Source organism: Pleurodeles waltl, chromosome 1_2 (genome assembly GCF_031143425.1).
Source record: "Pleurodeles waltl isolate 20211129_DDA chromosome 1_2, aPleWal1.hap1.20221129, whole genome shotgun sequence".
Lineage (NCBI taxonomy): Eukaryota > Metazoa > Chordata > Amphibia > Caudata > Salamandridae > Pleurodeles > Pleurodeles waltl.
This window is the reverse complement of record NC_090437.1, coordinates 796,540,943-796,564,731: the sequence shown is the minus strand read 5'-3', so window position 1 is coordinate 796,564,731 and position 23,789 is coordinate 796,540,943. Positions and strand designations below refer to the sequence as shown.

The 23,789-nt window shown below is 43.8% G+C and overlaps 1 protein-coding gene across 8 annotated transcripts in view; it reads right to left on the bottom strand.

The window, feature by feature from the left end:
* PALLD (palladin, cytoskeletal associated protein) overlaps positions 1-23,789 on the bottom strand; it is an 847,172-nt gene that overhangs the window by 42,612 nt on the left and 780,771 nt on the right. For all 8 annotated transcript variants that reach the window (XM_069244048.1, XM_069244031.1, XM_069244040.1 and 5 more), the window contains one exon: positions 22,285-22,417. In XM_069244048.1, coding sequence (XP_069100149.1) covers positions 22,285-22,417 — 133 coding nt within the window. The remainder of the gene's footprint in view (positions 1-22,284; positions 22,418-23,789) is intronic.

Genomic DNA, 23,789 nt, shown 5'->3' with positions numbered 1-23,789 from the left:
GAGACCTTTTGCAGAAGCAGGTGGTCCATGTTCTGGGGGTCCTGCAAAACCACGGATTTTTAATCAATTGGGAGAAGTCAGACTTAGTGCCGTCCCAGGATCTGGTTTTTCTGGGAGCTCGGTTTCAGACTCTTCTTGGGTTGGTGACTGTGTCAGAAAAACGGTTGGGTGTCCTATAGGCTTTGGTAAAGAAGGTATTGTGGCGGTCTGCTCCCCGAGCTCTTCTATGGTTGCGTCTGCAGGGTCATTTGGCGTCGGTGATATTTCTGGTTCCTTGGGCACGTTTCCATCTCCTGTGCTTGATGACATGGTTCTTGAGAAGGTGGACACCAGGGTCCGGTTCTCTGAAGGACAGGGTTCCAGGGTCCGGATTGATTCACAGAGAGTTGCAATGGTGGTTGGATGCAGACCACCTGAGGATAGGGGTTTCTTTATCGCCTCTGAGACCCGTGGTGGTGACGACGGATGCCAGCCTCTCCGGTTGGGGGGCATGGATGGGGTCGGCTCAGATTCAGGGGTTTTGGTCCCCTCGGGAGGCGAGTCGGTCGTCGAATTGGCGCGAATTGCGGGCAGTATTCCTGGCTCTGGTCCATTTTCAGGATTCCCTGAGGGGTTCGGCGGTTCTGGTTCGCACAGACAACTTAGTGGCCAAGGCTTATGTCAATCGGCAAGGAGGGACCAGGTCAAGGGCTCTGTTCAATCTAGTCAGGGAGATTTTTGTGTGGGCTCAGGAGTGGGTTCCTTCTCTCAGGGCTACGTACATTCGGGGGGTGGTGAATGTTCGGGCGGATCTGCTGAGCAGAGTGATTCCTTCCTCTCAACTTTTCTCTCTCCGGAAGTCTCTGTTTCAGCATCTGGTTCGGCTTTGGGGTCTTCCAGTGCTGGATGTGTTTGCGTCAGTAGGGAATGCGAAAGTGGATCGCTTCTGCTCCCGGTTTCGATGTCCCCAAGCATGGGAGGTGGACAGGATGTCATGTCCTTGGCCGCAGGGCCTTTTGTATGCGTTCCCTCCTTTTCAACTACTCAGGGCGTTTCTGTTACGTGTGAGGGATCTGGGGTCCAGGGTTGTCCTAATTGCGCCACTTTGGCCGAGGGCGAATTGGTTCCCCTTGTTGAGGCTGATGGCGGAGGGGAGGATGTGGCCTCTGCCTCTTTGTCCGTCTCCCCTGGAGTTTCCCTGCCTCCCATTGGGGTCATTGAGAAGGTTACACTTGACGGCCTGGAAGTTGAACGACGGGGATTGACAGGTCTGGGGGTGCCGGTAGCTTTGAGTTCTACATTGCTGGCTTCGAGGAGACGTTCCACTTTGCTTTCTTATGGTAGACAGTGGAAGGTGTTTTCGTCATGGTGCTTAAGTCGTGAGTTAGATCCTACCTGCGCTTCTATCTTTGAGGTGATGCAGTTCCTGCAGGACGGTGCTCATTTAGGGTTGTCAGTGGCATCTCTTCGGGTGCAGTGGGCGGCTATTCAGGCATTCAGAGGACCATGGCGTAATCTTCAGGATGAAGGGCGCTTGATGCCGAGATTTTTTCAAGGGCTTGTTAATTTATTTCCTCGCCCGGTACGTTCTTTTCCTTCATGGGATCTGTCCTTGGTTTTGGATGTGTTGACGGAGCCCCCTTTTGAACCTTTGGGGGACTGTGATTTGCGCCATCTATCTTTGAAGACATTCTTTTTGGTAGCCATTACTTCGGCTCGTCGGTTGGGGGAATTGGGGGCATTGGCTTGTTCCTTTCCTTTTTGTAAGATTTTTCACGATCGGGTGGTTCTGGTTCCGGTACCTTCCTTTATTCCAAAAGTCAATTCTTCATTCCATTCCCGGCAGGAGGTCATCCTTCCTTCATTTTGTCCGAATCCCTCCTCAAGGGAGGAGGTCCGTTTGCATTCGTTGGATGTGCGCAGGGTTTTGTTGGAGTATCTGCGGGTGGTGGCTCCTTTTCGTAAAGGGGATTCACTGTTTGTTAATTTTGGTCCGGCTCGCAAAGGTGAAAAACCTTCCACGGCTTCCTTGAGTCGGTGGGTTCGATCTTTAATTCTGTTGGCCTATTCCTTGAAAGGGGTGGTTCCTCCTCAAGGGATTCAGGGGAGATCTACCAGAGGCATGGCGGCTACGGTGGCGGAGCTTCAGGGGACTTCCGTGGTGGAAATTTGCAGGGCCGCCACTTGGGCTTCTCCTTCGACGTTTGTGCGTCATTATAGGCTGTCGGACTTGGGTAGTTTGGAGTCGGTGTTAGGTCACCGGGTCTTATCCTCTATGAGATAATGTTTGGGATGTTCTTGGTGCAGGATATTAAATAAAGGTCTTGCAACTCGATGTCCGTCTCCTGTGTGTTTTCTTGCTATGTCTCATTGGTTAAAAGGAAGGCGAGGGAGGGACGGGAGGTAATGCTTCCATTTTCTTACGATAATGGCATTACTCCTAGTCCTACTCCCTCGCCTTCCTTTTCTGTTCCCTCCCACCCTCCCGGTACGGACTGTCCGAGTTGCAGCTTGGGCTTGGTTTTTGTACAGGAGGGGATAAGGGTGGGGGGGGGTTTTGAAAGGGGAAGGGAGGGTCTAGAGGGGAGGCGGGAGGCCTCATTGGTTAAAAGGAAGGCGAGGGAGTAGGACTAGGAGTAATGCCATTATCGTAAGAAAATGGAAGCATTGGTGGCCAACCGCAGACCTATTGGCTTTGCCAATGCTTGTTTGACCTTAGACATTATCTGACACCAAATGGTCAATATTAGAACCCTCCAGTGACCAGGAATGTGTAGCAGATTTTTGTCTGTGGTTTTAGCAAACCTGTCTGGTTAGCATTGAGTGATTAGTTAAGAAAACTGGTATAGCTTGTAATCGTGCCCTCAAGTTGCCAGCAAGGTTCAGCAAGTCCTTTCAAACATTTTATGCCTATCCCGTTAATGATGAAGGATCAGGTAGTGAATTGGTAGGTGATATCATAACGGGACAAGAATTATATCGGATTAGTACTTTTTTAGATCCGGCGGCAACTCAGATTTATCCGAAAATTGAAAAGTATATGTAACGCTTTATAGTACTCATGCTACTAGCATTCACTAGAAAACGACCTTCTTCTAGATGGAAAACTGTATTGATGACACATATGTGCCGAATCAGTGACAATGTAGTAGTTCTCATTTTGATGTGTTTCTATTGGTAACATTCATTACACTGTTACAGGTAAGTCATTGTGAACTGGTAGAAGATGCTTATGTCCCATAAAGAGAAGATGTGGCATGGTGACTAAAATGTCATCTGTAGACCAAGGTTCAAATTGGTACCTCCATTCGACCACATAGTGTGATCCCAGACAAAGCTCAGGTGCCATTGTGCCTCAGTTTCTTTATCTTCCAAGAGCAGGTGTGAACAGAAATAGGCTAGCCACAAAGTGGATTTTGCATAAGGCAGTGCCTACAATATTAAGATACAAACTGATAGGAGATGTCCTATGGCCTGTCATATTACTTGTGCTGTTCACATTTGAAATGTAAATGGAACTAGTCTATAGTGTAGTCTAAAACACCGCTGCATCCCTGGAAAATGTCTGGGGGCCACAAAACGAACTGCATCTTCATCCCCAATGCTTAATAAACGTCTCCGCATCACTTCCTATACGGCCCTTTAAGGCACCACAAGGGCACTACATCCGTTTTCAGCTTTGGGCACCTACCAGAGTTGGCATAGCCAAGGGGGGCACAGACAGGGCCAAGACACAGCCAAGAGTCCTTGTTTACAGCTGCACGTGCGAAGCCTGCCCCAAACCAGTCTGTCGCTAATCCTCGGAACCTACAGGTTACTAACTGTGAAAACACACAAACACCTGTGTAAAACACCCACGTACCAGGCCCCACATGAAGCACTGTACGACAAGTACTCCATGGACCAAGGCTGTCATCTGGCAGGATCCTCAATGTACAACAGCTCTACTGGTTTCTAGCTACGCCCACACCCCGTGCTATGAAAACACATTTATTTATGTAAATGCCATGATCCCGTCTGAATAGCAATCTTTACGGCCTTTATCACTGGGGTTTTCCATTGCTTAGTAATAATTCCCACTCCCACACAAGACCAGATCAGCAGTAATCTGGCCGGATGAAATTTCTTGCTGCAGAGGCAGTTATTCATCAGTTTAAAAAATCTCTTTCTTGCTTCTAAACACAAAAACGTTCGATTATTTTTCCCGTGACAAAATATGCCGCCCCACCGGCAAAATAAAAATAGCTTTTTTGAACAAATGTTCCTTTGTCTCTGAAGTATTAGCTCACCAAAAACCAGTCACTGGCTCTGCATTCCGTTCCAGGTGTGACTCCACCTTCATGTGCTCAAAATGCGTTTATGCCGCGGTAGAAAGCATCAGTCACTGTCAAAACAAACCCGTATATGTCTGACAGGTATGTATGTTGTGGTATGCCGAGACCCTCTACTGTGTTAAGGTAATGCACTTGAACGTGTACCCGCCCGGCACATGTTAGAAGTCATCTGGACGCCTGACTTTAGCGAGAGTAAAGAGCCCACAATTAAAGAACAGAATCAGCTCCATAGCTGATGAAGGTTGATGTTAGTTAGCTCAGCTCGAGGGGTGCCATGTACGGGATACTTAACAATAGTGTTCGGTGCCCCTTCTAGTGGTCCCGGTGCCCTCTAGTATAACTAATGGGGCACAACAGACGTTTGCATATGTTTCTGCACTTTTTAGTAATTTGGGATTACAGAGGAACCATGTGTATTTTCAGAACGCCTCTAATTGAGAAGGGAGTTCCCTTATTTGTATGAGGGGTGTGGCTTTTTGAATATTGTGCAGTCACAGTCATACTGAAATGTTGTACTGAATAATGTAGAGATGCCTTGCCCTGGCCCTTTAGAGATACAGATGCCCTCAGGACTCTTACCTCCGTTGTGTCCTGTTTCACGCTATATTAAACTATAAAAATAAAGGAAAATGTTACTTACCCTGTAGACATCTGTTCGTAGTGTGTAGTGCTGTAGATTCACATGCTCTGCATACTCCTGCCATCTAGTCTTGTGTGGTTTGCAACTTGTTTTTCTTCAAAGAATTTTCTTGAGTTACGAGATATATGGTGACTCCTTATTTGTGCATTGCTCATGGGCACTAACTCCATTTTAGATTGTTTTTATCTAGCAGGCGAGAATGGTAGAATAAGGTGTACATGCGCATTGCTAAATAAATAAGTATAAAATAGAAAGAAAGATCTGCATCCAGAGCCACACACATCCAGGTTGGAGGGTGGGTGCATGTGACTCTACACCACTACATGTTATGAACAGATGCTTACAGGGTAAGTAATATTTCATAGCACGTGTTGCTGTAAATACACATGCTCCGCATAGATTGCAAAGCAGTCCCTTTGTTTAAGCAGTGGCTAGTGTGTGGACAGAGTAAATGTTTGAAATAGTGTCCTTAGGACAGTTTGGCTAACTAGAGCTTGCTGTCTAGCAAAAACATCCACATAGTAGTGTTTGGTAAATGTGTGTGGGGTTGACCAAGTTGCTGCTTTACAAATATCAGCTAATGGGATGCTTCCTAGGAAAGCCATTGTAAGTGGACTCTTTTGTGATTTAGCATTTTGAGTGGAGTGGAATACCAGGGCTTTCTGACCTAGGTGGGAATTACACGGATAAGTGTCTGAGATGTTTGCAGAATCTTCTGCACCACCACTCGAAGGAGTGGGAGAGGTGGAAACGCATACATAAATGTCCCTGAACAGTTCATCCATGGTGCAGTGCACATAGACTGTGGGTGTGGGAGCATAGAGTTTTAGTTTGTTTATTTTGCATTCTACGGGGTGGTAAAAAGGTCTATCTGTGGAGTTCCCCAGCGTTTGAAGTAGCTGCTAAGCACTTTTGGATGGACTGCTTGATGTGACCTGCTGAGTAGGTCTGCTGGATTGAAGAATGACAAAGTGTCCAAATCAAGACTGTCTGTGTTAGAAGGGTGAAGGGGGAGAGAGTGGGTGTCACCTTACTTCTGTAGGTAATACATCACTCTCATGCTGTCTGTCTAGACTAGTACTACTTTGCCTTCTATGTGAGGGAGGAAGACTTGAAGGGCTAGTTGGACAGCTAGGAGTTCAGATAGTGGACGTGGTAACCTTCGTTTTGAAGGGCCCACAACGCTTGCTGTGCTAAGAAACTAACTGAGATGTGCTCCACATCCTGCTTGTGATGCTTCTGTGGTGATGACCTGTGGAAAAGGGTCTTTGAAAGGTTGACCCTGCAACAGGTTGTTGCTGTTACACCACTGCAGAGAGCGATAAACACTGGTGTTTACCCACTCTAGATCCTCTAATTTAGATGACTGTGCTACAAGGCACTTTTGAAGTGGATACATATGCAGCCTGGCATGTGGCACCGTGGTGAAACATAAGGCCATCATGCAGAGGCGATGCATAACAGTTCTGACTGAAAGGTGAAAAAGATTTGTCTACAAAAGAGGGACAGTTGTTGGAAAGCCAAAACTCTTTATTGATTGGGGTAGGCTATGCCTGTCACCACATTGATAGTTGACCCTAGAAAGGGCTAAATCTGCAGAGGGTGACTTGGTGATGTTGATGGTAAAGCCTTAGGGCGTGTAGTAGAGATATAACAGTTTGTGCATGGGTGAGGCATTGTTGCTAGCTTGAGCTCTTGATCAGCCAATCGTCCACATAGGGGAAAACATGAATTCCCATTGTCTCAAATGTGCTGCTATCACCGCTAAACATTTAGTAAAGGCCCGTGGATTGGTAGTTATGCCAAATGATAAGACCTTGAATTGGTAATGATGACCACTTACCAAGAAACACAGGTAGCGTCAATGGTCTGAGTGGACAGGAATGTGGAAATATGTATCCTTCAGGTTCAATGTTGCTATATTGCTCTAAGGGGGGGTTTGATGTCCTGAAGGGTCACCATGTGGAAGTGTTCCAACAATATGTATCGATAGAGAGGTCTGAAACAGAGAAAAGCTCTGCAGGACCTGTCCTTTTTGGGGATAAGAAAGTACAAAGAGTAAAGCCCCTTCCCTTGGTGTTGTAAAGGTGACAGGTTTGATGGTTACTTTTCGTGGGAAGGCGTGTACTTCTTCCTGAAAAATAAGTATGCGGTCCTCGCTGAGGTCTGAAAAGTGAGATGATATATTGGGAGGGTATAATTTAAAAAACAGACAGTAACCGTGTTGAACTATGGCTAGAAGCCAATTGTCTGAGGATATCTCTTGCAATTTTGGCAAGAAATATTTTCTTCTCCTCCCAAAAGGTGGTATGTGGTTGGGTGAGAGGTGCTGTGAGTTTGTGGTTTGTAGTGATGGAGGCTCCCTTACCGGAAACTCCTTTGGCTCTTCCTTTGTTGTTGCTACTTCTATACCCCCAATGTGTAACCTCTAAAGTTGTAAAGGTGATAGGGTTGCTGTTGCTGCTGTTGCCTTTAATAAGAGCTCGCATCTGGAGATGTGGTCTTATAACCTGCACGATACTGCGGCCTACGGAAGCCCCCTTTTTGACTAGTGGTTTAGAAAGACCCCAGGATCTTAGCTGTATCAATATCCTTTTTATGTTTCTCTAACGTTTGGTAGACCTATGGGCCGAACAAATGTTCTCCATCAAAGGGGATGTTAAGTAGGTGTTGTTGCACCTCGGGTTCAAACCCTGAGATATGAAGCTATATGTATTGGCGAATGAGGATACATGTATGCGTTCATCATGCTACTGTGCATTCTGCATGTAGGGCACAACATATAGTTGTGTTCAAGATCATTTTCCCTACTATGACTAATTACTCTCTTCTTCGTCTGTATTAATGTGGCAGGTGTTAAAGTAACACCTGCATTTGGTCCCATGGGCTCTATCATACCCTGCCAATAAGCCAACCGAATTAGTAGTACACCATTGGTTAGCTAACCTCGGATGCATCCAGCTTTCTACTTTCCTTGTTGGGTGGCGGGGTCTCCCCCCTTCTCTGAGAGTTTGCACACTTACATGCAGAGTGGATGACTAAGGATTCAGATTCATCATGTCACCTGATGTATGATGGGTCAGAAGCTAAGGCCTTGTACCTCCACTCTACCTTAGGGATTACCACCCTGGCTTTGACATGGTCTTTAAATGGATCTTAGCTGGTTTTAGCATGCCCTTTACCATAGATAAAAACTGGATATTATGCTCTGTCTTAGAGATGGTCTCAACTTAGAAGTCATCCCCTTCCTGAACTACATGGATGTCTTCTTTTTAGGAATTGGACCACCCATTGTATTACCACATGGTATGAGGTTGTACTTTCTTGGGGCAAGAGTTTGGAGGGATAGAGATCTATGTGATCCTGCAGAGGATTGTGGTGAATCCAGAGATGTGGATGTCTTTGGAAGTGTGTCTTTATGTGGCAGGGAAAGGAGAGGAGGAGGTGAAGGAGGAAGAAGCAGAGGAGTTGGTGTAAATGATGGCTGAAGCCCTTGTCATTGCACCTCTTTTTACGCTTGGGAGTCGGTTCTAGATATGAAGTTAAGTCCTTCTCAAAGGTTAGCCTCCTCTTAGGCAGTAGGGTGCTGACAACCTTGGGTGATGGCTTAATAGTAATTTTCCCATCTGAGGCTGTATGTACAGTCTCTTTTGCCAGGCGTTGAGGTCCAGATGGAGCAGCTGGAATATTGGATGCTCCAATTCGTCTGGCCTTTCGTAGCCAGTGGTCCCTGACATTTAAGGGTTAGCCCTCGGAAGCAACACCTTCAAACTGGGGAAGTCTCGGTGCTGAAGTAGGCCTTGGGTCTCTGTATTTCAGTGCAGAAACTAGTATTGGCTGTAAGAGGGTTTGGGGCCTCTGGGTATTTTTGATGCTGGGATGAACTTTGGGCTCTAGAAGGCAAAGATTTTAGACCTGGCAGCTGGTAAGGAATGTTGAGAGCTTGTGGTTGCTGGGATGCCGACTCTGTGGGCTTCCTGTGTGTTAAGCCTCAGGGGAGGTGCTCAGCCTCGCATCGAGGGACTTTGATGGGCTTGGTACGAGGATCTGCCATACTCACAACCTATGAAATTTTCTGTGTGAGTGGTCCTGCTGCCTTGACATCGAGGTGGGATTGTTCCTGCTCTTTGTCGGAACCAGAGGCGAAAAATGCCTCTGGTGACTATTGGTGGGCCTGAATATCCAAAGGCCAGGTTTCCTGGATTTCCTCAATGCCAAAGGTTTCTTCCCTGAAGATATCCATTGTGTCCTCCATAGAAGATCTATACATTTTATGTCCCTTCGGTGACGAAGTGTCATTTTGCACCTAAATGCAGGGCAGGCCTGATGCTTGGTGTCTTGTGCTGGGGTGGCAAACTCAAATTACACACCTAGTGGTGGTCAGGCAGGGGTATTTAGCCATAGAGAGGGGTCAGTGTTGAACCTGGGTCTGTTCCATCACCATCTATGAATTCTCGAAGGAGTAAAACATTGAGTAGAGGTTTCAGGGCGCAAGGCCCCTAGCCAGACACAAGGTCCAGTAGTGAAATGTCTGTCGATCCTTGGTGTCATGGAGCTCTCGGAAGTGAGTCAGCAGTGTATGTTGTTTTCTGCTTTGATCAGAGTCAAAAAAAGACCATGAATGATGAAAGAAAGCATTAAAGGGCATCTTGATTCAGGAGCTCTGGTCGTCACAGCCAAACCCAATGGCAGAAAAAAAGGTCTAAAATGGAGTCTGAGCCCATTCACAACACATAAGGAGGAGTCACCATATACACTGTGTCGTGAGAGAATCCTCTGCAAAAAAACAAGCTGCAAATCTTCAAGCCTAACACTAGATTCCAGGAGTATGCACAGCATGTGCATCTACATCAACACATACTACAAACATCATTTTACCAAACTACATACTGGAGTTGACACATAATTATGGACAACACAAAAATGGGATTCTGGCAGAAGAAAACGATCTAGGATGTCAGTGGGAAAGACATCTAGAATACTGAGCTACCACCACGTGCACATGCAGAAAAATGGACACTTGCACACACAAGCCGGCCCACATACTCACTCTCTCCACAGCTTGAACATTCAACTCATCTATTATACAGGCCTCATGTTAGAGACTCAAAGGAAACACACACTTCTAAGCAAAACTAAGCCACTCTTTGCTACATTATATTTAAGTGGCTTAACAGTGGAAGATGGTGCCAATAAAAGCCAATTTGCAATAAAGTCACAGCTGATATGAGGTACAGCTGCACACTTAGAGGTTGCATCACACGCAAACCTCTCCAAGCACCTCCCCATCCATGATAGGTTAAGTTTCCTAACTGAACCAACCCTAAAAAGTCGTTTGACTTATGCCTCCAATCTGCCTCACGAGCCAGACCCATCAGAAAGATGGAGTGTAAGTAGAAGAGACCAATAGACACTAGGAAGCAGATTTGCTAGGTTTTGGCTTAATGCATCAAATGGTGATAGAAAAACACTGCCATATCTTCTAAGATATGACGCAGTGCTTCTCTCACCCACCTCAGGGGCACTTTTAGCTGCCATGCGCTAGCGCACAGACCATTACCTCATAGTGAAGGATGTGTGTATTATATCAAGCATAGGTTCTGTACTAGAAGGGGGTGTATTCCAGTGCAAACGTCTGCTTTAATAATATTCCCACTTTGTATATGCACTGTTCAGTGCAGCACACATTCAAAGTTGGAAAAATGTAGAGAGTTGTCCCACTGTCAAAGGCTGCCTTGAGGAAGTGTAATTTTTGTGTGCAAATTCCTATCTACAAATTTTAGTAGATAGCGATTTGCATCAAAATCCATAGATAGTTGCATCACTTTTGTGATGCAAAGGAACTGAAAAGTGTTAGTAAATCCAGGCCAACATGACCTACTGGAAGCAGCGGCCCCTATAAAACAAGACCAACCTTCCATGAAACCCAAGTGGGGAGGTTGACCACAGAACCATAGCTCAGGCACCATTTAGATACAACTCTCCGGAAATCAAAGGCCACAGAGAGCTCACCAGAAACATGACAGGCAGTTAACACAGTTAGTGAAATTGTTAAAAGAAAAGGCAAAGCCTCTGCCCACAAACCAAAAGGTGACCACAGAAGCACAGTTTAAACGACATAAAGACACAAGTAATCAATAAATAACAGCTAGAGGCCACCGCAGAGAGTGAGAATGACCAAAGAATTATTGATGCTCCCCAAAGCTAAGCTGCATTGATGAGTGGAAGTATAATCCACAGCTCAGCTTGCACTAAGCAGAGAAAAAGCACGAGGGTCTCTGACTGTGAACAAAAATATAGACCAACTACACCTCAGTCTCTGGTAGAAATCCAGGTACAATAGCACCGATTGAAACAAAATGAAAGGGATGTCAACTGGATTTTCAGGGGGATGAAAGAGCTATATACAGCTTCAGCATGGTGCCTGACCTGCGAAACAGACAAATGGGAAGCTTTGGTAAAGAGCACTGGTATATTTATACCAAGTTCAAGTTTAGGGATTTAGGGCCATCCTCATGAAACACGGGTAGCTAAATACTGGTTGCAAATTGCGACCAGTGTTTTTGTGGCCAGTGTGGAATTTTGTGGTCAGATCTATGTACTAATAAGTCGGTTCAAAAAATTCTGAATCGTAGTGAGTCACAACCTGACCTACCTGATCAGTATTCATGAAGTAGGTCGCAAATTGTGACTCACTACGATTGGTGACCAGGACAAGGATGATAGCCTGCTGAGGTCTGCAGACCATGAATAAATGAGCGGGTTTTGTAAAGCGCGCAGCAACTCAGAGGAGTGTCCCGGCGCTAGGAACTTCAGGTATGGCTGACAAAAAAAAGAAGAAAACAGCCAGGTTTTCCGAGGCCTACGGAAAACAGATTCCGAAGCCAGAGTCCGCAATGTATATGATCGCTATTTAAATAAAAAATAAAAAATTATTTAGCCCGTTTTTCTTAAAGGAAAAGGGGCTACATTTATAAAAAAAAAAAAAAAAAAGAGGAGCATATTTATGAGGGGGGTTGCATTACATTTGCACCACCCAACATGCTACATGCATGATGCAAACCCCAAATGCAATTTATAAAGTCACGCGAGGCCGCTTTGCATGGCCTTGAGTGACTTCATAAATCTGGAGTAAAACAACACAACACAAATCGATGCGTTGCCTTATTCAGCCTTGGGAGTCCATTCCATGGGCTTTGCATGGGTGTTACCACGCAACTCCCACGGATTTTGATGCATTCCCAGATTCACCAGAACTGGTAAACCTGGGAATGTGCCAAAATTCTACACCTTCCCAGGGGAGGTGTAGCAAGGAGAAATATGTTTATTTCTCTATGTTACTTTCTCTTTCTATATGTGCTGTATCCTGATTGCAGAGGAGGCACCACTGTACCAGGGTGCACAGGTGAATGCATTGGTGCAACTCAGCCAAAAGGGCGCCAGCACCGGGGAAGCGACAGGAATGTGCTGTATTGACCTAAATATGGTGCATTTCTCCCCTTTCCCTGTCATGCAGTGCAGCGCTGCAAGGTGACTTGCTGCGTTGCGCTGTATGTCTTTTTTATAAATATGCCCCTATGTTTTAATAGTTTGAGAGTAGACAGTGATGCCTTGGACCACTGCCTCCTCCCCAGTAGGCCTTTTTTACCATGCCCAAAGGGTTCGGTAACATTTCAATAGTTTATGACTGCTATTTCAGTCATAAACAACTGACACGTATGGATAGGAATCACTATTTGGGAGGGACATCCACAACACACCCCTTCCAAATACTGATCCCTTATCTATTTTTAAGCCAATTTTCAGATTTGGAAAAAAGTTACAGACTCCTAAAATGGGTTTAGTACATTACACAAAGCATTTTTGCAGTTGCGAACTCCAAAATGGAGCATTTGCGACTACAAAAATGCTTTGTACATTGGGCCTTTTGTTTGTTTTTTGAGTACTGACATCCAACTATTGACTCGATGGCTGCCCTTACCCTTAAACTTTTTTACCAAGTGTTACACTGAGACTGGAAATGCATGGTATGCACACATTTAAAGCATTTTCAATGACGCCAGCACGTGCGTACCTGACATGAGCTCAGTTGCATAGTAGTTGGCAGGACTTCTTCTAATAATACTGAATTAGTAGGTCACTTTTATTCCTCAATACATGGAAAACGAAAGAACCAGCACAATGTCCAGGTATTTGGAAATTACCCCAAGCCTTTATTTTGTTTCTGTTTCACAACCAAATAGCCAGGTCTCATTTTGAAATCATCACTGTATTAATTGAAGTCAACAATTCTCCATAGGAGTTTCTCTTCACACATCATCAGCTGGTCCTCCAAGTTGATATTGCTTTGTTATCACCTTAGTACATTTGAAAAATGTTCATTCAACATTTGCACTGGTGATGAAGAGAATAAAATCACAGTCATCTTTGACATGTGTGTGTCTCAGTAAGTGCAAAAGAGAAAACATGAAAATATGTGTAGGAAACAAAAGGTGCGAAAGCAAGGGTCGTGTACAAAAGAAGGTTGAGTGTAAAGGGCTGTTGGACCCAGCCCTTTTTGCAGGGTCATCCCCAAAACGTTTGCCTCCCTCCTTCTATTTTTACTGACCTGTTTTTGTTGGCTTTAGGAATCTGGACACTTTACCACTGCTAACCAGTGCTGAAGTGCATATACTCTCTGTGTAAATTGCATTGGTGATTGGTTTATCCATGCTGGTATATTTGATTTACTAGTAAGCCCCTAGTAAAGTGATCTAGAGGTGCCCAGGGCCTGTAAATCAAATGCTACTAGTGGGCCTGCAGCCCTGATTGTGCCACCCACATGAGTAGCCCTGTAAACATGGCTCAGAGCCGCCACTGTAGTGTCTGTGTGTGCAGGTTTTACTTGCCAATGCGACCAGGCAAGGCCCAAACCTTCCCTTTTTTGTACATGTAAGGCACCCCTAAGGTAGGCCCTAGGTAGCCCCATGGGCAGGGTGCAGTGTAGGTTAAAGGTGGGACATGTACTGATGTGTTTTACAAGTCCTATCGGTTTTCACTGTTGCAAGGCCTATCTCTCTCATAGGTTAACATGGGGGCTGCCTTTAAATATCTTTGAAGTGCAGTTTCCCTTTGAGAGCAGACAGAAATGTGGAGTTTGGGGTCTCTGAACTCACAATTTAAAAATACATCTTTTAGTCAAGTTGGTTTTTAGATTGTTAGTTTGAAAATGCCACTTTTAGAAAGTAGACATTTTCTTGCTCAAACCATTTTGTGACTCTGCCTGCTTGTGTGTTATCTGTCTGGCTCAGACTGACAGTTGGGCTGTTTGTGAATCTCCAATAGACAGTGACACAAAGGGAGCTGGGTTGTAGCCTGCATATTCTGATGAGCCATCTGGGCTAGAGTGGAGGGAGAAGTAGTCCCTCACACCTGAATGGGCTGTGCCTGCCCTCACACAATGCTGTTTCTAACCCCCTGGTGTGTGTCTGGAGCCAGACCTGGGCAAGGCAGGATCTTATGAACAACAGAGACCTTTCTTTGAAGTTTGCCTACTTCAAAGGCAGAAAGAAGTATAAGTAGTGGACCCAAAACCCCCGATTTTCAGATTACTTCTGGAACCAAGAGGAACCTCTGCCAAGGAGAAGAGCTTAACAGCTGGAGGAGGAGTACTGCCTGTGACTGTGCTTTGCTGTGTTAGCCTGCAGTTGCTGCTTCTGCCTGAAAGAAGACAAAGACTGGACTATGTGGTATATTTCTGCTTGTGAAGTGTCTCCAAGGGCTTGGACTGAACTTGACTCCTGTTTTGAAGTCTCAGGGTCATCGAAGACTCGCTGCTGAGACTCCTGCCCTGCCAAGTGGTGCTCTATCCAGTCTCTGGGCCCTTGAAAGGTGAAGGTGGTAGAACAAGGACTGAAATCCACGCACAGGAAGCCGTGTGGGGAAACTTTTGGTGCACCACCTGCAACGCGGCTGTAAAAACGCCACACCACCTTCCTCGCGGCTAGGAAATCAATGCATCACCTGCATCGCGGCTGGAGAAACAACACAACACCCGCTTGCAGATGATAAAAAACCATTGCAAACCCCACGCAGTGCAGTTTTCCATCACAGCGCGGCCAGATTTCTCACGCATCATCGCTGGGTGTCAAAATCATTGTGAACCTGCACGGATCTGAGGTTCCCCATCCGGAAATCAAAGCATCGCTCTGTTGCGGAAGAAAAAACGACGCATCGCCTAACCAACCTGAGAAGAAACAATGCACGGCCTCACTTGCGAGTAAGGAATCTACGCTTCGCTGACTTTTCTGATGCACGCTCGGCCTTGCGGCTTTCTTTTTGATGCAAAACAGGTATTTTGTGTAACAACAACGTTTTCATTGTTTTCTATGGAGTAAGATTCTATTATTTTGAAAATTCATAACTTTACTTGTGTATGTTGGATTTTTGTGCTTTTCATCGTGTTTGATTTAGATAAATATTGCTTATTTTTCTAAACTGGTGTGGTGTCCATTTTGTAGTGTTTTCACTGTATTACTGTGTGTGTTGGTACAGATACTTTACACATTGCCTCTGAGATAAGCCTGACTGCTTGTGCCAAGCTACCAAGGGAGTGAGCAGGTGTTATCCTAGGTGTGTATCTCCATTACCCTCACTAGAGTGAGGGTCCCTGCTTGGACAGAGTGCAAACTGACTGCCAAATAGAGACCCCATTTCTAACAAGGACGTAAAAGTGTGTGATAGAGGAGAGAGAGGAAGAAGGTATATGAGAAGATTAAGAGGGGTCGTCAAGGGAAAGGAGCACTGGGGAGAAATTGAAAGCTCTATTTGGGTGCAGTGGGCGAAGCATGTATGTGAGAGGAGGGTGTGAGTGTTTAAGTGAGAATGGATTGGTAAAATTAGTGTGCGAGACACAAGGATTTTAGAAAGAAGTTTGTGTGGTTAGGTTTAGACCAGACCAATTATGAAAGGAAGCTGTGATAAAATAGAGAGATCATGATTAAGATGGGAGTAGGGCATATGTGTTTGTAGTGAGTTCAAGACAAATGAGGGGGTGAGAGAGGGAACAGGATGTTAAAGGATGGAGAGGGATGGGGTGAACAAATGAAAGTGCAAGAGATAGAGAAGTGGAGTTAAGAGAGGAGAATATGGGATAAGCATGAGCTGAAGAAAAGGAAGGAAGACTAAAGAGTTCAAGGGAGGTTTGCAAAAGAGGGGATTGTGTGGGAGAGCATGGAGAGGGAAGGAGCAATGCATGAGGGCAAGAAATACTAAGTGGATGCCAGGGCTCCCAATTGGATGGCACTTTATATATCCAGTACAAACAGAAAATGTGGCACCGTTGCTAGAGGGAGTGGTCCAAAGAAATCCTTGAAGTGGCCATGGATTGTGGGCAGGAAAATAGGAGTAGGCAATAGTAGGAAGTATGGAAGGAGGTGGCTAATACATCATATGTGTAAGAGAGAATGGTGGAAGAAACAAGGGCAAGCGAGAGGTAGCTAAGAACGAAGAGTGTGAGGGAGGTTTTATGAAATGCAGAAGAGGTGAACACGAGAGAGGTAAGGAAAGAAAGGGAAGAGGAGAAAAAGAAAGACAGAGGTCCTTTAATTGCCATTTAGTCTTTAAAGTGCCTTGGTGGGCAACACCCTCCTTCTCTTGTGGCTTTCACACTGTAAATAGAGAATGTCTGTTTGGGTACAGCAATGCCTCGGCCTGAGGCTTCTAAGGTTCACTGTCAAATAGGCATGGGAATAGCAGCAGTAGGCTCTACAAGATTTACCAGCAGCAAGATTGCAGGAATGAACAGCGACAAGAACTGCAGCAGTGAATGCACATTGACCGGAGCTGGACTTTCATTGTCGGACAACATTGTGAGAACGAGTGTGGCAGCAAGTGTGCAGATATGGAATGCCACCTGAAAGTAGTGGCAGCACTCACATATTCACTCACTCATGTTCCTACAGACTTATCACAGTGGATTAGGCACCTGCTGCAGTTTTGTGTGTTAACCTACATGCCAAAACACCTCAACTGCACATGTGCTGGAGTTGTGTAAGCTTCCTCTACTGCTGTCATGCTGCTAGCCTTTACTTTGACTGTCTTCTGGAACAGAGAAATGTGTTTTGTTGCTGTCATGTTTCACTTGTTCTGTAAGAAAAAGAAATGTTTGCGTGGCTGCTACTCGATTTGTACCAGTCCCTAGAGTGAGAAGCTTGCAGTGCTGCTGCACAAACTGTACCTGTTGTGTAAAAGAGAAAAACTTGCGCTGCACCTTCTGTGACAAGAGGGTATTTCCACTATTGCTGCTCGACCTGCTCCTGTTTTGTGAGGGAAATACGCGCGCACTTCTGATGTTCCAGCTGTACTCATTTTGTGAGAAAGAGGATCTTGCAGAGTTGCCTCCTGTTTTGTTTCTGTTCTGTGTGGCGTGTGACAGAATCTTGTGTCTCTCCCCCTGCTCTGTCCCCGTCACATACCACCATATCAAGAGTGCAGTGAAGCTGGCTACGTTGTAGCTGTGCTGTGTGGTAGTGAAGCTCGATGCCAACCTTTGCACTATGAACAAGTCAAATCAGTTGGCTCTCCCAATTCTTGCTTGAATGCATGATGAGTAGGAGTGAGCTCTAACAAAATGTCAACAGGGCAGCCCTTTGTATGAGAAACATCATTTTTAAACTGGATGAAACCATGATGTAAACTTTCAAAAACACAGCTGCCAAGAGGTTTCAAGCATTGTGATATTCAGACAATTCTGCGTTTTTAGCCACTGTCACTATGCATGATGGATGTTTTAGTCTATAATGCCAGTGTTCAAAGCATAACTACAAGCCCCAGAATGTAACATATAGGTTACCGAAAGGCCTGGACTGGCCTTAGTATCACAAGTGACCCAGCCACTTGGCAGTCTTGTGAGAAACAAAATAAAGTTCAGTTAATGCAATAAATGGCTAAAAACTCCACTGGGGGAAGAGAAGGAACTGGGCTCACAAGTGCTAATGTGAACATTCCACTGCTCATGAGCAAGCACTAACATACATGTCTCTGAAATGAAAGGGACAGACTGAAAGGATCATAATACCCGGAAGGATCACACCCTGCATGAGATGACTACCTTATCGTTGCAGCTGAACCTGGTTAAAGAGACACAAAATAGAAAATCAAGGTGTCTCTCTACCCAAGCCCAGGCGAACGTTTGTGAACTTTGTGTGCACTGCCTAAACAGGTGCAACGCGTGTTACAGGGGCTGCCAGTGCCTGGGCTCAGATGCCTGAAGTGGAAAGAGATGGCATGGTATTATAGAAATAAAGGTAACACGCCTTTCCTTTGCAGAAACTACGTATCTGAGCGAAGCACAGGCAACAATTACAGCGCCCAGCCAGCACATTTTTACAGCATGAACCTCCGATCGTCTGCACACTTAAAGCGCTCTTTAATGTGCCCTGGTACTGGTTCTGGTCCACATTTTTAAGATCCATACTTTATACACGTTTTATAATACGATTTTTTCAAGTAAGGAGAAACATTTTATTTGTGAGAGACTTTCATGAGTCGGAAAGGCAAATGCAGTCCGACGTATTTTATTTTCCCTTGCGAAGTGGATTGGAGATGTTTGTTAATATTTAAGTGTCGCCTTCTTTTAGCTCCCCAAGGCAAGGTACTCAGGTGTATTTAAACTCTTAAGTTGTGCAAAACATGCAAATGAATGGATGTGAGAGCCTTTGTGTGTTCTTGAAATGATCCACCGCCACTGACAAACGTGTAAGTCACTGTACGCATGTCTTCCAGGAGAACCTGCTGGCGCGTGCCCGTCTGTTTGGCTACTATCACTAACGCCCCTTGCATGTGCATTTGTTGCGCCAGAAACACTGTACAGCGCCACGCAGAGGATACACGGGCACAAGTCCCCGAGGGAATCTGTTTTCATTGTACCTAATACACCAAGCATTTGCTAAACTGTGTTGCTACCCTCCCTACCAATTTCACAATCCGACATATTTTGACAACTTTCTTCCGCACTAAAAAGTATCAAAGGGCATTAAAGCGACATCTATTTTTTAATTTTGAAGACCTACCATATGGACCGAGTGGCTGGCTATTGAAAGGGTAGGTCACAGGAGAAAAATACGAGGGCAGAGACCAACTATAGCTTATGACTATCAACATATCTTCTACAGCCTTTCTTTTACTACTATAGTGCTCTCGTCCGGAATAGTCATATGTTATCATATTTATTTGACATTATTTTTGTTAAGCGTGTTAAAGAGTCAGGGTGGCCTCCAAGTAGCTATGGAGCGTTTTAGAGTGAACATGTTTATTGTAGCACGAGCCTCACGTACAAGAAGAGCTCTGCATAAAACACAATGGGGTGTGGTTGAGAAACCACGTAATAATTGGGAGTGTGGTGGAAACGTAGTTCGAATAGTATTAGATGATAACATGTTCAGTTATTTATGCTATACATATTTACAATTGAAGGTTCACAGGATGTTGACAGGAATGACATTTCTGCCTTATTCAGCTTTGCCTACTGGAATACACAATAGCATTTTTTCACTTAAACATGTGTGGTTGTAGATTACATTTTGCAAACTATTTTACGGTCATCAATTCAACAGAAAACAAACAAAAATTCTGCTTGGGGTCGAACAGTTAATGCGGTGGAAAGAATAACACTGGAATAAACCCACATTGTGAACACGGGGCAGTCTGGCCTCAGGAGGAAGCATAGGCAGCAGCCAGCGAGCATCAAACTGTCCATGAGCCGGATTAGAAATTGGAGGGGAGGACCAAATTATGCTGCAGATCTGACTAATTTATGCAGCAAGAAAACTCAAATTATTGGAACTAACTCAGCACATTTTGTGATAGCATTACTTCATAATTTTGCAATTTTTTCACATATTAACACTGTCTGGGCAAAGGTGTCACCTCATTAGAAGCAGTTTAACATCCAAATGCAGTAATAAACTACTGAAAGCTCACCAGTCAACCTTTGCCTAGGGCTTTCCACTGTGCAGCAATGGGGGTGGCCACACATTGTGTAATTTCGGATTTGTTTAAGCTACAAGCAAATGCTTTGTTGTTACAATCTGCAGATTTTAGAGCAAATAATGGGAACATTGGCAAATCCATAATTATGCTGAAAAGTCTGCAGCCACAGAATCACATAATTCCAGTGGCCATGCCTATACCTATGTTATGACTACCTTTCTGAAGTTTTAGGAATTCTCAAAGAATATGATGGTGATAGTCACAACTTTCTTAACGTACTTGGAAGCACATCTATCCCACTGTCTTACTAGGTTGCCAAGATGCCCTAGTGGGGTAAGAGTATACTTTATCAAATATTTTTCATGGATTCATTAATCTATCACTGCTGTGTTCACAAGACCGCCACCCTTATCAAACAATCGGGGCCCTAGACTCACTTAAGTTCCTCCATTCATTTTGACTCCTCCGGTAAAATGAATCTCTCGGCATGTTGTTAAAGCAGTCCCCATTGCTGGACGGTTCATCTTGCTCTGTTATTCTTCCTTGATTTAAGAGTTTGCTGTCTACATTATTCCAATTTCCACATTGCTCTGACGTGGCTGCAAGGTGACATATTAGCGCAATATAACATTTCTTACATAAATATTAACACAAAGTGAATTTTCACTGTGTAACTTACTTTTGCTTCTCTTTTGATAAAATATTTTTCCAGCAGAAAGTAGTTTTCACTGCACCCACATTAATAATTGTTATGTTCCTTCCCCATCCTCATCCTGAAAAGAGATTTGCCCCTGGCCTTTACACGACCACATCTCAAGAAGTTTTGTATAGGAAACTGCCTTTAAAATACCAGCAAATAACCATAATCGTGCAAGTTTTGGGTATTTATTATTTTGGCATGTAGACCCCTGGAACGTCCACAAAACTCATCCTATGAACAGATTCGCTTACACTATAATTCCACCATAGTAGCAGAAATTCCACGAGAGAAGTTACATTTACGAAGCCAAATCCCACTGTTCCTGATTCTTTGACTTAGAAATGGGATTTTGTTTTGTCAATATCTGAATTTGCACATCTTAGTTGCAATCAGTTGCACCAAAAGCTTTGTGAATTGTGCCCTCTGTGAGGTGCCCCAGAATTGGCAGTGTCCTCCACTGGACATACAATACAATGCTGCTCCCTCTTTTTGACCACTCTGTCTAGGATCATTTAAGGTGCTCTTGTCTGGAATCTGATCAAAATATGTGGATGGTGAGTGATCTGATTTTAAAAGAGGTCAAATCCTCACCCATGATGTGTGGGTTTCATCATCGGGTTTAGTCCTTTTTGGGGAACAATCTACTGTGGATGGGCAGCTAGCTGTCATCTAGAGTGTCAGTTAGTCAAGATGCAGCACCATGTTTCCTGTGTGCTTTAACACCCTATTCCTCCTTTCCACTTGTGCATAAATGTAAGTTTCCACAGCTAAAGTCGCCCCTCTGTTAGCAGTTGCACTGGAAATGAACGCACAAAAAGCTAAACGAGAGAGAGAGAGAGAGAGACAGAGAGTGTGTGTGTGTGTGTGTGTGCAATTAACATTAATTAGGGCCCCCGCCAAAAAAATAAAATCAAGAGGGTATCCTGATAAACCCTTCATGTTTATGTGTGTCCTCTTCCTTAATGGAAACATGCCTCATCAAACATTTACAAACTTCCAATCAGCCAAAATTAAAAGTCGTTGATACCCAAAAGAGCAGTAGTTGGATTAAAATAAAATAAGCTTATTTTAGAATTTCTTCAGAGTATTTTTCCTGCTCCAAGAGTAGGAAAAGGACAAACACACTCCAGCATGTTTCTACCGCCTGCCTTCCTTTATAGGCCAATTTTCTAGTCTTTGCGGTTGACCTTCATTAACAGAAATAGCCTAAAGACACTAAATACCCGACATTCTGTTGAATTTACTGGAACTTGCAATCGCTTGACCGCAGTGCAACTGGAATTTGGTGATCATTGCCTGCTCACGGTGTTTCACCCACAGAAGCAAAGCATTAAGTCATCACCAGCCCCAAGAGGACTCCTTTGCTATTAACCTTCTGACATTTTCTGACTAATTCTCATTTTGAGACTCACATAATTTGAGATGTTGAGTTGTCTACCTCCTGTAAAATGTTATTTTTTAGAAGGTGGAGAAATAAAATTACTTTAGAATCTGTCAGATCTCCCCATTGTATCTTCATTGTAATTTCTGTTTTAAGTCAGATGAGTTCCGTAGTAGGGACTGCTGTACTATTTCTCGGATGTATTTGTTATTTTTACCATTTATTCCTGCTTATATGTATCCTATTACTGCAGGAGAAGCTGAATCATTTGTAATCTTACCTTGCAGTCCATCCTGCAGAGTTTTCCTTCCTGGACAATCAGGTCTCCAGGAGCCTGCAAGAAATGAGGTCTGAAGAACCGCTCCTGGATGGGTTCATTCTCTTCAGTGCTGTCCCTGGACCGTGATCTTGGTCTAAGTAAGACAAAAGACGTCAGTTATTGCCTTTCCCTATCACAACCATTACTTTGTCTTGGGGGGTGGTCTTTCCAATAAATGTGTTCACTACGTATATTTCAAACAGAAATATTGATATAAATTGATTGGGATTTATATTCATATTACCATGACCAGTAGTAGTCGTGCTTGTAGTAATAATATAGTTGTTCAGTTAGTTAATATCAATACAAATTCAGACACAATTATCCATAAATTTAGCAGAATAAAATGAAAATGCCACGTGGTTTGTAGCCTACAAAGGTACTAAAAAGTAAAAGTAAAATAAAATGTTAATCAGACTTCGTATCAAAAATATCTTCTTTCAAATAAAACACAATTATTGCAAAGAATGAAACCGATAGGGTATCTAACTTTTTTAAAGTTATGCATAGTTATTGGAACTCAGTACAGTTTTAGAGGATTGAAAACATTTGATGATCAGTGCACAATTCAAAATCCTTCTTTCTTATTCTTACATTATAGTAATTTAATAACAGTTTTAGATTTGTTTTATGAGCTAAAGTTGGAATGATGCACCATAAATTTGCTAAATCCTCTTCACAAGAGTTCTTTTGGTGATTCTCCCATGATGCCCCAAATTAGTGTAACAAGACCAGCATCAAGGCAAATTGAAACAAAATGCTTCCTGGTTTCAAACGCCAGAGTATCCGATAAATGTAGAGATGAATTGATATATTATGTTAAATGTATTTTGCACATTCTTATTTGTTACAGTATTAACATCTTCCTCGAATGAAGACTTTTTATAGCATCCAGTACGGTCTGTTTTTTTTTAATGAACACCTATTAAACATCTTATTTATTTATGTTAGTACTGTACTTTCCTTCACAATACTTAAAATATTGAAGCTAAGGATTACTCAGATGTAACGTTGTTTGTAACCATATTAGTTTGCAAAACAAATGTTCAGTGTGGCAACTGCAGAGTAGTCAGTCATTATTGCTCTATCATCGTACAAGGAGGTTCTACTTCAGCTGAAGTCCAGCCTAATCTGAGTTTGCAATGTCCCCTACCTTAAATCAAAGATGGTACAAAGACACTTGTACAGGAGAATGCTATAGTGCTTATTCAATATATCTATTGTTGTTATAGCACCATAAAGAATAATGGAAATTACGGGCCTGATGTACAAAGCTATTTTCTAAGCGCAAACCTTGTAATGCACAAAATGTAAAGGTTACTTACTTGTAGTTCTGGTTCTTCGTCATAGGAATCTTCGTTAAAGTCATAAATACTAGAATAATTTCCAGTGGTCCCTTTTCATAGATTTCCTTACAGTAAGCAATGCACTGTAATAGCCTTGCAGAAATAATTTGTTTTCCTGGA